Source organism: Malaclemys terrapin, chromosome 14 (genome assembly GCF_027887155.1).
Source record: "Malaclemys terrapin pileata isolate rMalTer1 chromosome 14, rMalTer1.hap1, whole genome shotgun sequence".
Lineage (NCBI taxonomy): Eukaryota > Metazoa > Chordata > Testudines > Emydidae > Malaclemys > Malaclemys terrapin.
In genome coordinates this window covers 31,984,203-31,997,683 of record NC_071518.1, presented here as the reverse complement: position 1 = coordinate 31,997,683, position 13,481 = coordinate 31,984,203, and the positions used below count along the sequence as shown (strand labels likewise).

Here is a 13,481-nt window from a genome sequence, read left to right as displayed (position 1 = left end):
CCTGAGGGCACGTCTTCACTCCCCGCCGGATCGGCGGGTAGCAATCGATCTATTGGGGATCGACTTATCGCGTCTAGTGAAGACGCGATAAAATCGATCCCCGATGGCTCTGCCGTCAACTCCGGAAATCCACCACGGCAAGAGGAGGAAGCGGAGTCGACGGTGGCGTGGCAGCGGTCGACTCGCCGCCGTCCTCACAGCCAGGTAAGTCGACCTAAAATACGCAACTTCAGCTACGCTATTCATGAAGCTGAAGTTGTGTATCTAGTTCGACCCTCCCTCCCCCCGTTGTGTAGACCTAGCCCGAGTAACCGACTTGGGAGTTGGGTAGGCAGGGTAAGGTCCTGTGTTGTAGCTGGGCAAGGTCCTTCTGTGAACTGTGAAAAGGGACTGCAGTACAGCTCGGACCAGGTCAGGGGGACCACTGGGAGAGAGGAAGCTGGATCTGCTTTTAAATATGGCCAATGGGTCAGAACCTTCATGGAAAGGAAGCTGAAGAACTGTGCCCCCTATTTGTTGCTCAAGGTTGGAATGAAGGATATTGAGTAGCCGCAGTGCAGGACCGTGGCTTAGCCAGCATGCATGTAGATAGGGCGTACTGACTTTCACGCTGTGAAAATAGGAGTGTTAAATGTGGCAGGGTTTGGGGTTTGCTTTGTGGAGTTGCAGAATCTACGCCAATGCCATATGGTCATTCCACTTCCACACCCACTGTACCGAGGCATCACTGGGCTTAAATGGCTCAGGGAGCTTTGTGCCATAATTTGGAAAGAGCTCCTATATTTGCTGTAAATGCATAGAAAGTTGGAGTCAAGACTAACCAGGCCAGTTAGAAGATTGCATTTGTTTATTGTTTACATCTGGTTTATGCAAAATGCCAAAGCACAACAATCTTATTATGTAGTAACTTTGGGGGGAGGGATAGCTCAGTGGTTTGAGCATTGTCCTGCTAAACCGAGGGTTGAGAGTTCAATCCTTGAGGGGGCCACTTAGGGGGCCACTTAGGGATCTGGGGCAAAATTGGTACTTGGTCCTGCTTGTGAAGGCAGGGGGCTGGACTCAATGACCTTTCAAGGTCCCTTCCAGTTCTAGGAGAAGGGGATATCTCCATTTTAAAAAAACAAACAAAAAAAACCCTTCATCTGCTCAAAAGTTACTCATTATTTGTATTACCAGAGCACATTGGAGCCCCAGTCTTGGAGCAGGACCCCACTGTGCTAGATACTGTCCAAAAAACAAAAAGAGGGTCCTTACAGGTAAGTGTATGAACTACTTCCAGTTATTGTTAAGATTTTGTGTAAGAATTTCAGTATATTCATCCCAATGTTCTCCTGCTCATTTAACTATCGCTTAGATTTTTCTGTGTCCCCATTACCAGTTATGCTAAGTTTGATCCTTTTTTGCTGTTAAGAGTAATGATGGGTCAGAACTAATTAGCAACCCATCAAAATGCTCCAAGTACCTATTTTAAACAGAGATGGCATTTTAAAAAGCTTGGAAATGGATTCAATCTGTTTGTTCATCCAGGGCCAGCCATTGCTCCAGAGTTAGGCTTATATTTAGTTTTGGTTTCATTACATTTGGTGGCTTCACCTTGGCTCCATTAAGTGCCAAGAGTGCTGAACCATCATAGGCAGTTTAAATGAGTAACCGTGCCTTTAGTCTGGATCTCGGAAAAATGATTCCTGCCAAGTTATACAATCCTCTAAACTAATTTTGTTCCTGTGACACGCTATGCAGTAACGACTGAAGTTAACAAGCATTTAAAATTGTCAAGAAAGCAGAAAGATCATTCTTCTGGAGAGAAGAGATAATTTTCAATTTGTTTCCTAGCATGTTGTAAATTCATAAAGGCATGTTTATTAAGTTAAATTTGATGTGCTAAACACTCTTTTAAAAAAAGAAAAAAAAATAAATGTTAATCATTAGTCATTGGCTGTTTAAGTTTCACATTTCCTTTGTACTGCTTTTTTCATGTGCGACTCATGTTTCAGGGATATTAAAAAGTAATAATCTACCCACATTTACGACGTAGTGGTAGACATTTTATACCTACAATTTAAAGGCATGTTCCTACATACATGTGTGCTTATGCTCATTTTTGATTTAGCTGTGCAAATTCCTGATGTCCGTGGGCAAGCTATCTAGGATTGTGTGCATGAATCCAAGATTTTTTCATCTGAACTGGGTATATGCAAAATTGTATGCAACTTTAGATGCATATGTTTTTACAGATTTGGGCCATACTTTGGTTGGCCTATACAGTATACCTCAGATATATGTCTATTGTTGTGGGTAATTCCATTTCCATCTGGAAGCTGAAAGAGCCAAGGAATCTGGGAAAGTTGCTATTTGCGACTTGCTTACGTTAGAAAAACGCAAGCAAACTCTTTCAAACCTCAGGAAAGCTTCAGCTCTGAGCTTTGGTCCAACGTTCCAAGTGTGGTTCTGATTACATCTGAATGGCTATATTCACTGCTAGTCAGGTGACTAGAGTGGTGAAGGAAAAAGACATACCATGGCCTCAATTCATTTTTGGGTGTAATTCAAGGGGTTAGTTCTGATCTGTACTGCACAGCTCTCCCTAGCAATTTTCCAGCACTTGAGCTGATAGTCCAGAGATTTATTTATCTGGGGCCTGCTGGAAGAGCATACTCGGTAAAGGGGACAGAATTCTGGAATCCACTTCCCTTTTGGTCTGACAGACCACCGCTTCCTACCTACCAGGCATATTGAATAGTTATTTTATTTTCTCTGACTTTTCCTGAGATGCAGAAAGGACTTGAGGATTTTTGTTTTTTCCTGGGGGTTGGAGGGTTGGATGGGAATTCAGTAATTCTTTATTCTTGTTAACTGATGTTGCCTTGGTTTAATATTATATTAATATATATAAACACACATAGGTTTATGTATGGGCTCATCTATAAGTTATATTGTGCACGTGCCTAGAAGCCACAATCAACACATTTTCAATAAAGTGGAAATATCAACACATCCAGAGGCACATATGCCCCTAACTCAACTACTTTTACCTATTAAATTAAAGGATGGAAAATTACATGTGTGATATACAGATCAATGACAAACTAGACCAGCATATCAATGTCTATTTACCAGTCTCTGGGCAGAAGCCGTATTTCTTATCTCTGTCGTAGTCTTCTGTAGTTCCACACCACCGGTACCCATCTGTCCTTCCCTCTGTTGTACAGCTGTCGTAGGATGTGCCTTGAAATTTGAAGGGGAACTTGCATGGCTGCCCTTCACTATTTCCACCCATCGTGAAAAGAGCTGCAGTGAAAGTGAAACAGAAGAAAAAATAGAATATTTTTAATGAGTAATTATATAAATTATAACTAGAAATTGGTAAGAAAAAACACTATTGGTTAATTATGTGTAGTATGGTAGCATGTAGAGGCCCCAAATAACATGAGGGGCCCATTGTGCTCGGTGCTGTACATACACATGGTAAGAGACCAGAGAGTTCATGAGCTAAACAGACAAGGGTGGGAGAAAGTAAGTAATATCCCCATTTCACAGATGGGGGAACTGAGGCACAGAGAGAGACAATAATTATTAATATGGCTCAAGTGAAGTCCACGGGGTTGTTCAAGTTTCTGGCAATATGTCCTTTATGCCCTGCCTCATAATATATTACTGCCTATCTGTAGCTAATACTTTTGCTTCAAACAAGGCTTTGAGGGAGTGTTCCAGGAAGCCATCTATTTTCCTTAGTGTTTTGCTAACTAATTTACACTGTGCTATAGAGGTGACTAAAATAGCATCTTAAACATGTAGACAGGTTTGTAGCCTGCCGTTATCACTTTAGATGACAATTTTCCTAATGAGCATGTTATGTGACATTCCTCTGTTTGTTTAGTCTGCAGACTTCAATAGAAGATACAAGTAGGGGAGACCATACCCTGGTATTTTTCCTATCCCACTTTTCTTTCCTTTAGCTTCTCAATAGCTCTGCTTTACTTTTCTGAGTGTCCACACAACAGTCACTTGATGCTGCAGTGATTGGCACTCTATAAATATCCAAGCTAGATAGACTGCACTTCACTCCTCTGACAAAGAGGGAGAGATGGGCATGCTTCCTGTGTTCCCTCCCAGTTAATAATTTTAGACATGAGATGCTCCTCTTCAAGAAGTTCAGGTTTGCATCCACCCTCTCACCCACCCACACATAAACAAGCCCCATGACTCACGAACATTCCCAAGCTTTCTATAGTCCCTGAGAATCATGATTCCTTGTACCACATACATGAGGAAGAAGGGTCTTGTAGTTAAGGCACAGAACTAACTCTATGGCTGGAGATCTGGGTTATCTCCAGACATCCTGTGTGGCCCAGGGAAGGGCAATTAAATGGTCTTGGCCTGGTTTTCAAAAATAGATGTGAAAATGAGTAATGTATGTGTGTGCTAATGACCTGGTATCCATCTCCAGGGAGCATCAAAATCTAGGGGGTAAGAGAGTTGCACCTAGGACACAGTATCTTTCCTTTACGGTGTATGTTACTTTTAGCTCTATTTTTCAGACTACTGAAAAATTATCACAGACACTTCGTATTTGTGGGATTAGTTTTTCCCTGGGCTTAGTCTGTTATGTAAGCGGCAAGATGGCCATATTTACATATCCATTGTTTCTTGGCTTGATTTGCTTTTTAAGGGGGGAAAAACCCTTCTAGCTCTGTAGGCTAACTAAACTGAGTGGCATCACTGCTGAACAGGGAAATATTGTGACACATCTGAAGAAGTGAGGTTCTTACCCATGAAAGCTTATGCTCCCAATACTTCTGTTAGTCTTAAAGGTGCCACAGGACCCTCTGTTTCTTTTTACAGATTCAGACTAACACGGCTACCCCTCTGATACTTGATTGTGACACAGATGACTCCCTTTCCAAGTTAAAGCATGACTGACTATGGCATTAAGGATCCGATCTTTCCAGTTAGCATGCTTTGGTCCCATTGAGGGGAGGGTGTTCGGTACCTTCCAGGACTGGGCCAGAAGTTATCATGAAAGAACAAGTTATTGTTAAATGTAGCAAGCATGGTCCTCTGGTCTGGCCAAGCTATCCTCTGCATAGGATCCAGGAGAGGGGGGCTTAATGCCATATTTATGCTTCCCTGATCTTGCAATCAGCCACATTAGGAACTTATCTCTAGGGGGCACTACATCCTTCAGGGACCTCGCGATCTCAAGACTCTGGCAATGCCCTAACATGTCCCCTATGGCCCCTATGCTGGGGGAGCTGGGCAAAAGTGACAGAGCCGGAGCCAAGTGTCTGATTCAATATTTATGTCTCAGATTCTGGTGGTGAGTTAGTCAGGACACATACATTAAACAGTGCAGTCTTTATTTTGATTGGTGAAAGATTTTTAAGAGAAATGACACTTGGAAAGCAAAACGAAATTGAGTTGTTTGGATGACTCATTTGCCGCACATTCGGCTTCCAGCTGCAGATCTGGCAGTCTCGGGCTATGAGCAGAATTTTTGATTGGTTTGAACAGGGATAAGTTGCAAAATCATATGGAAACTCAATACAATATTAAGACACAGTCAAAATAAGGTTCTTCAAATTGCCCCTGGGTAATGACACGTGATGCTAAAAGTCCTTCATTCCAACAAAGTTCTTACAGGTTTTTTTTAAACTTAAACCTCTTTGAGTTTTATTGTAAATGAAAAATAAAGACACTGTATCACTTGCTCAGAGAACTGAAATAAAGGTGCAGTTACTTATCAGCAAGGCTTCATCCAGGGCCTGATTCTGATGTTAAAGCAGGGTAAATCAGGAGTAATGCCAACGCAAAGGGACTCAGGCATGACTTTCACACGGTCCCTTCACTCCCCAAAGCACCAGGTGTGTGATGCAGTTTGGCCTTCACGTGGGCCCCACAAAATGGGATAAAGGTTCTCTACTCCTATCCTGCCCAGTGCACAAATCAAACCCTTTGGGTTTGATTCTCATTTACTCAAAGGGCCTTTTACAGCACTTAGGCAGTGTAAAGGGGCCTTCAAATGGTTATACCCCATGCCCTTTTACACTACCAGAATGTTGTTGAAGGATTTCAGTGTAAATGAGAACTGAGGCCATATGTTCTCAGCAGAACAAATGACTATATATGTTAGTTGATAGCTGGGTTGGTGTTCTGAAAGGTGCATGTATAGTGTTTAAAATACCTATACTTTTTCTGGGCAGAATAGCTTTTAAAAAGCCTTCAGTGCAGATTCAGGGTTTAAACCATTTCTTTTAACCATTTCACATGTATTCTCTGGTTATATAATGTTATAGGAAAGCTAAAGACCCTGACTTTAGAAATGAAAGATCAACCTACTGCCAATTAGAAATTTTTCCTGACCCAACGGACTCCATGATGTAAATCCCTAATCCTGCCCTATTTGAATTTATTCCTAGGTTTTAGAAAATGGTGTCCTGGAATAATAAGTGAACAATACCACAATGTGTTTAACAAGAAACATCTGTGCATAGCTGTACAAGGATCTTGCAAAACAATTACATCACAAACAGCTCAAAACCACCAATTCAATTTCAAAATATTGACACCAGCATTTTGGCCATGCAGAATCATAACTCCCCTTGACATTGGAAGAGACTGTTTAAATTCTCTAACCCATGTAATTTTAGGCACAGAAATAGCCCACAGTGCATGAATGTCTATCTGTCCACCTACCTACCTAACCATCATCCCTGTGGTATCGCTAGTATTTTAAAGAAGTAACAACATAAAGCCTCTCTCCTGCTCCTTTCCAGATTGAAGGAAAAGTAACTTGATGAGTTTATAAGGAATGATTTTGGGGAGGTGGGGAAGTTGGTGGAAAGATTGAGGGCTTGTTGACAGAGTGAAGCATAGTGCCCCAGAGGGGGATGATTGGTAGAATGCTCTAACGTGCTGAGCTCTAATTGCCCAATGTAAGTGCTGACATACTCTAAGAGGTTTCAGAGTAGCAGCCGTGTTAGTCTGTATCCGCAAAAAGAACAGGAGTACTTCGGATGCATACCGAAGAAGTGGGCTGTAGTCCACGAAAGCTTATGCTCTAATAAATTTGTTAGTCTCTAAGGTGCCACAGGTACTCCTGTTCTTTATACTCTAAGAGGTACCTAGTGCGCACTAAGATGATGTGAACTAGGTACTTCTTAGAGTGCACCAGCAGGGTTTACTTGGGGCAATTAGAAGACAGCACATCAGAGTGCTTTACAGTATTGACATGCCCTCAGAAATGAAGGACCCCCTTCTGTCACCTCAGGGCTGGAATACTGAAGTATGTGGCACTATACCTGAAAAGTACCGCTGACTCTGAAAAACCCTGGTTCATTTTGCTAATACTGAAAACCTCCTGTTCTGAAAAGTGAGCCTGAGAAATACCTAAGATGATAATGTCTGCCTCTGATCACTCTTAGGATAAGAAGGCGAGCAGGAAAGCATTGAAAAGGAGGGTATGAGAATGCCTTTTTCTACACAACAGCTATTATGGTCTCTCCAAAAATTATGGCTGCTGGACTGACAAATATATACATAGAAATACCCATCTGGGCAGTTATTTTATGTGAGCCACTGCTGAGCTCTGCAGTACGTCACATGGTAGTTAGGGTTTGTTAGACTGGGCTACCGTGGGCTTGAACCTGCAAGATATTGAGCACATCTGGTTTTATTAGCTTTGTTTTTAAGCACTGGATAAGATGTTTATTAACCTGCACTCCCTTTCCCAATACAATCTAGATATAATCCAGCCGTAACCTTGCAAATAGGTGCACTGCAAGTGTTCCAAGGAGGAACAGGATGATTCCAACAACTTTGGTTTCAAACAAAATCTCCAGTATTATTTCCTTCAATCATTCCTTTCTGACTTATTATTGTTATTAACTATTGTGTTACAGGAGAGCCTGGAGGCTTCAAATGGGATTGTGAGCCCATTGTGCTTGGCACTGTGTAAAACACACCAGGGACACCCCTAGACACTTTTCACATGGGATGCACAGCTGAACCACTCTCACTTTAACATAAAAGATCACGACAGAGGGGCTGACAGGCCAAATTTCAGTGAGCGGTGCTTGCGACCTGGAGCATGGGGTCTCAGCACAACTCGTTATCCCAGCGGACCCTCTGTCAAGGGGCTGCCGGGTGAAATCTGAGTGAACCTGTGTGCCAGGTTGCAATGCCAATCAGTTTGGGGGCCCTCCCAAATGAGGCCCCTTTTTCCCCCCTGTTCTGGGCAGCCCTGTCCCCCAATTGGCACCCCTGCCAATGGTACACAACATGCGTAAAGCTGTGAGAAACACGGAAACACCTCAGTTCCTGACCCCAAGAGCTTACAATCTAAGTAGACAAAGAATGGAAGGGGGATGTAGAGGTGAAGTGACTTGCCCAAGGTCACACAGTAGGTCAGTTGAAGAGTTGGAAATAGAACCCAGTTATCTTGAACTGTAGCCCCAGCCCTACCCACAGGACCACACTTCCTCTCCAGAATATTTCCTGTAGTTTGAGATCCATTACATCAAATTAAAGGTCACATAACATAAAAGTTTTCTGTAATCTTCTACTCTGCAGACTCACCCTCAAGATTTTAAACAATGCACATATTAAAAATGTGCGAAGAGAAAAATGTTCACCATATTAGTGTTACTTTAAAAACAATCACCACATTACATATATGTACAAAAATTGCTGAGTTAATGAAATTGTTATACAAATTATTTCATCTGTATATGATCTTTCAAAAAAAAAGTTCCAAATTATGAGACAAGTTATCTGTAAGTCCTAGCACTCTGTTCACAATTCAAAAAGCTTACTAAAAAACCCTACATATGATCTCAGCTTTTCAAAACCCACTAGAATTTTTCCATTAATATGGTTCTAATATATGGTTTCTGAAATACTCAGTGCCATTCCTCTGTCTGCACTGGGCAATTGAAAGTACTTTTTCAGTAAAAGAGTCATTCGGTATTTGTTAACAATAAAAACCTAATTCTAAAAGCATGCTCACTTATCTGACGAGCGTTTTGCAATTATACCATTAACTATATAACATTTATTGTATAAAACATAAATAACATTTATTTCCCATCATCAGAATTCTGTAAAGGAGTCAGAGCATTTCAGTGTAACGTGATGGGATGGAACAATGTATTCCATTGCAGAGAAGGGGGCCTGGATTCTAACAGAAGACAATGGGCTTGATCCTCAGCTCTCTGAGTTGAGAGAGCTTCAGTGACGTCAAGGGAGGTACAGAGGTTCTGGCCCACTGACTCTTTCTGCCTTCACCTTGTGAAGTTTCACAAACAATGGTCTCAGTTGTTGCTTTTGGGGGAGCTACAATTCCTGCTGGAGCGGCATGGTGTTCAGGGGGAAAAGATTTGCTGCCCCAATGTGTAGATAAGTGCAGCACGCTCCCCTCTCTGAATCTGGCCCCGTCTTTCTAGGAGAAGCTGACGCTATGATTCAGGGAACATGGGGAGGGTGCTTGTACTTGGCTGCTGGGTGTCAAGGGACAAGCGCAGGAGGCTTCTTGTGCTATCTTCTCCTGCTGAGCAGCAAGTTCAAGCTGGTCCTATACTGGTGATATTTAATATCAAGCAAGTCAAAATCTAGGCATGGGGAATCAAAATGAAAACATCTTTCTTTTATCTGTTCTCATTCTCTTTGCAATCACACCATCCCCTTAGTGGGACTGTTATCCAGTGGAAAAGCCTGTGACTTCCTCAACTGACCTCGATGTGCCATATGACATTTGGTCTATATAAATCAAGATTAGTTCCTTGCAAGGCTCACCTGTGCTGTGTGGGGAAAATGCTAATCTGCTCGTGAAAATGCAAATGCTTGCCCTTGCAATGGCCACATGCCCAGTTTGGGCCAAATCTTGGTCCCACTGAAGTCAAAAACCAAATGCTAGTCCTTTCCATTGCTCCCCTGTTATGTGGACCTCTCTTTGGAGAGGGCCAACTGGCAGGACTGAAAAAAGAGGAGGATTTCTTACTAAGCAAGGAGATCATCTACTTTATTTAATTCACCTGACCCGAGCACAAATTTCCTCTGTGATGCCAAGAAGGAGATGGTGGGCAGTTGTTTAGCTAGTGTTTTCTGTTGATGTCCTCCTCATATTTCCTTTTTTAATTTTTTTCATGTAGTTAATAAGGACCGACTGTGCTCCCACTGAAGTCAATGCTATAATTAGATTCCAGGAGCTGAAGATAGTGGCCCAGATTCTCTGTTGGGTGCACTGAAAGGGGGAAGGGAAGGGACACAAAGGAGCTGACACCGCTACTTGATCCTGGGACTGAAGTTTCTATATCAGTTTCAACATACTTTAGAGCGTTCATAGTGGAAAGGTACAATGATAGCCTGACATCCAGAATAACTACAGTTGACTCCTCTTGGCTAAAATCAGCCATGAGACAAGCCTCCAACCCAAGTGTTCAACTTACATTCATGGGGACAGAATCCGTATTTGCCATCGGAATCAAAGTTGTATGTGGTTGAGCACCAAAGGAATCCATCATTGCGCCCTGCATCAGTACAGCTGTTATATTCCTTATCATTGAATAGGAAGGGAAATTTACAGTATTCGCCATCTGCATTCCCATACTTCACCTTAACAACTGTAAAGGGAGAAAACACAACAGTGCATCCTGTCACCAATTGTTTTCGTCCATTATGGTGTCTGCATACAGGTTTGTTTCTTTTCTGGATTGAAACTTTAGTTATAAGGGACACTAGTGTAGAAATTTCAGGTGCATTTACACTTTGAACGAATATATTCTGTTGGTTTCCCAATTGGCATGATGACTGTAGCTGAAACTATAATAAGTAATTTTGGGGGGAAAAGCATGGATATTACTCATGTTGAAGTGCCCAGAAAGATAATTATAGTAGTTGCTATAGCAACGCAAACTTATACCCAAGCTGTTAATTTGTTTAGTAATTTAGATCCTTTAATAGCATAATCTAAAATGTGCACTATAATTCCGAAGGTTCCAGGAAGTCGTTTCAGCATAATCTTAACATGCCTCTTAATCCATTTTGGCATTTTCAGTCAGAATTGAATCAGATCTACTGCTGTGCTAGCGGATACGTTAATGCATACATCCCCAAACCTGGTTTTTATTTCAGGCGATTGTAATATATAGAAACTTTCCTTAAGAATACAACACTGGCATTGTAACTTATCTTAAAGTGCATTCTACCTAGTTTCCCTTAATGATTTCTCAATATGAGGAACTAATTAAGAACATAAGAATAGCCCTACTGGGTCAGACTAAGGGTCCATCTAGCCCAGTGTACTGTCTTCTGACAGTGGCCAGTGCCAGGTGCCCCAGAGGGAATGAACAGAACAGGTAATTATCAAGTGATCCATGCCCTGTCGCTCATTCCCAGCTTCTGGCAAACAGAGGTGAGGGACACCATTCCTGCCCATCCTGGGTAATAGCCACTGATGGACCTATCCTTCATGAATTTATCTAGTTCTTTTTTGAACCCTGTTATGGTCTTGGCCCTCACAACATCCTCTGGCAAGGAGTTCCACAGGGGACCAGTCATGATTTTATAGACCTCAATCACAAATTGACCATTTGTAGAATAAATCCAAATACACAAAAGTTTCCTGTTCATTGTTACTTTTAGGGAAACATTCAGTCCAATAATGACAGCCACAAATCTATTGCTTCTGCTAAAGTTTGAAAAAAGCCAAAAGAGATGGAACTTGACTACCAGGATATAAGGATTCAATTATTTTTCCAACGAACAAATGACTTCAGAAATTTTGAATTTGAAGTGAAATACAGAAATGAGTATGAATTTTAAATTCTGCTTTTGTGAGCCTCCATTCCTGTTAAATTTCCGCCACGAAGAATTATAATAAGTAGACTATTATTTTTGTCAAATTAAAGAGAAAAAATGACAATACACATCAGTATTATTTACTTCTAAAAGGTGAAATAATGGCCAAATCATGCTGGCCTGCCTCAGATGAGTATTTTATTGAGATCAGAATTTGGTTCATTAGGTGTAAGGCAAACAGTATTTGGTCAATAGTTTGCATAAAGAAAACATCCCCTAATTTTCCAAAAGACAAACTTGCAGACATCTCTAAGTCCCATTTTTTCTCAGCCCTGGTATAGATCTATATTTCAATTCAAGTCACAAACCCGCGGAGCTCCGAACTCAGAAGCTTTTGACAGATGACATGAACCAGCAAATCCTTACTCATCTGAATGGTCCCACTGAAGATAATGGGGCAACATTTTCAAAAGTGATCACTTGGGGTATCCAGCTTAGAAAGGTCCAGTTTTCAGAAAGCACTGAGCCCTCTCCTTCTAAAAAGGATGCCCCTTTAAAGGTCTCAGTGGTTGGGACCGAAAAATGGAAGCACTCAAAATCCCTAATCACTCTTGAAAATCATGGCCTGGCACTTCTGTCATGAGGGCCCTTTACTCACTTCTCTCTGTTCACATGAGTAAAGGTTTGCAGGATCAGGTCCATAATTAATTCTAATTTCCGGGGAGAAATATGTAACTTTTTCTAAAAAAATATATAAAATTTTGATAAAAGCAGAATTTTAAATGATTAAAATGCATAACCATCAGCTTCCAGAGTCATAGTTCTGTTCTAGCATTTACTATTTAAGTCATTTCAGTAACAGAAGTGCAATCTCTGGCCACCATTTCAGACACAGCAGTCTATCGTTCAAATGTTTTGAAACATTAAAATGTCTGGGTACCTTGTCCCTCTCCCAGAGTCCACTGTTCATCATCATCAAAATGGGAGTCACCTCCAACACCTGGCCCAGGTGCAAAAGCATGAGCCAGGAGGCCATCCTTGCCATCAAATGGATATCCATCACCATGCTCTGCACAAGAAAGAACACAGAAGAGGAGCACTTACAAGTTATAATGGGCCCAGCCCTGCAAACACAGTCATGAGTAAAGATAGTCACATGGATATTCCCAAATGAACACATCACTGGGAATACATCACTTGTGGAAGGTTTTCAGGATTGGACCCTAGGAGAGGAAACCATTTCACATGAAAAACGAAAGCACACAGGATTAGTGTGTGTATTGCAGCATGTTTCTTTATATGTACTAAGGATATTTGGAAGGGATTCTGGTGTTCGTGAAGCTCTGTGAGATAACTCACACTTTACATTGCTTTACATATCCATGATATATTCTTGATTTTGACTGGTGGGAACAGTAAAATATACATTGTAGTTAAGTGATCGTTTCAGAGGAATATAACTGTCCATACCAGTCTTTGCAGCCTCCTTTAATCAGTTACACAGCAAGCTATTCATTTACAACGTACTTCGTGATCTTTTCCTGTATGTCCCCTTCTCTTTGCACAAGCTACCAGTGCTGCTCACAGGAAAGCAAATTCGCTTCATTTTTCTCAGTAGTGAATCCCTGAAAAGCTGACTCCTATTCAGTATCCCGATGTCTGTGGTTCAGCCCATCCTACTTCCACAT

General features: G+C 41.5%; 1 protein-coding gene across 1 annotated transcript in view; it reads right to left on the bottom strand.

Annotated features, from left to right (window-relative positions):
- The window catches only part of MMP2 (matrix metallopeptidase 2), a 45,584-nt gene that overhangs the window by 23,597 nt on the left and 8,506 nt on the right, over positions 1-13,481 (bottom strand). Inside the window, exons 4-6 of the mRNA XM_054048758.1 lie at positions 12,734-12,862; positions 10,443-10,616; positions 3,115-3,288 (exon numbers count right to left, since the gene is read on the bottom strand). Of these exons, the coding sequence (XP_053904733.1) occupies positions 3,115-3,288; positions 10,443-10,616; positions 12,734-12,862 (477 nt within the window). The remainder of the gene's footprint in view (positions 1-3,114; positions 3,289-10,442; positions 10,617-12,733; positions 12,863-13,481) is intronic.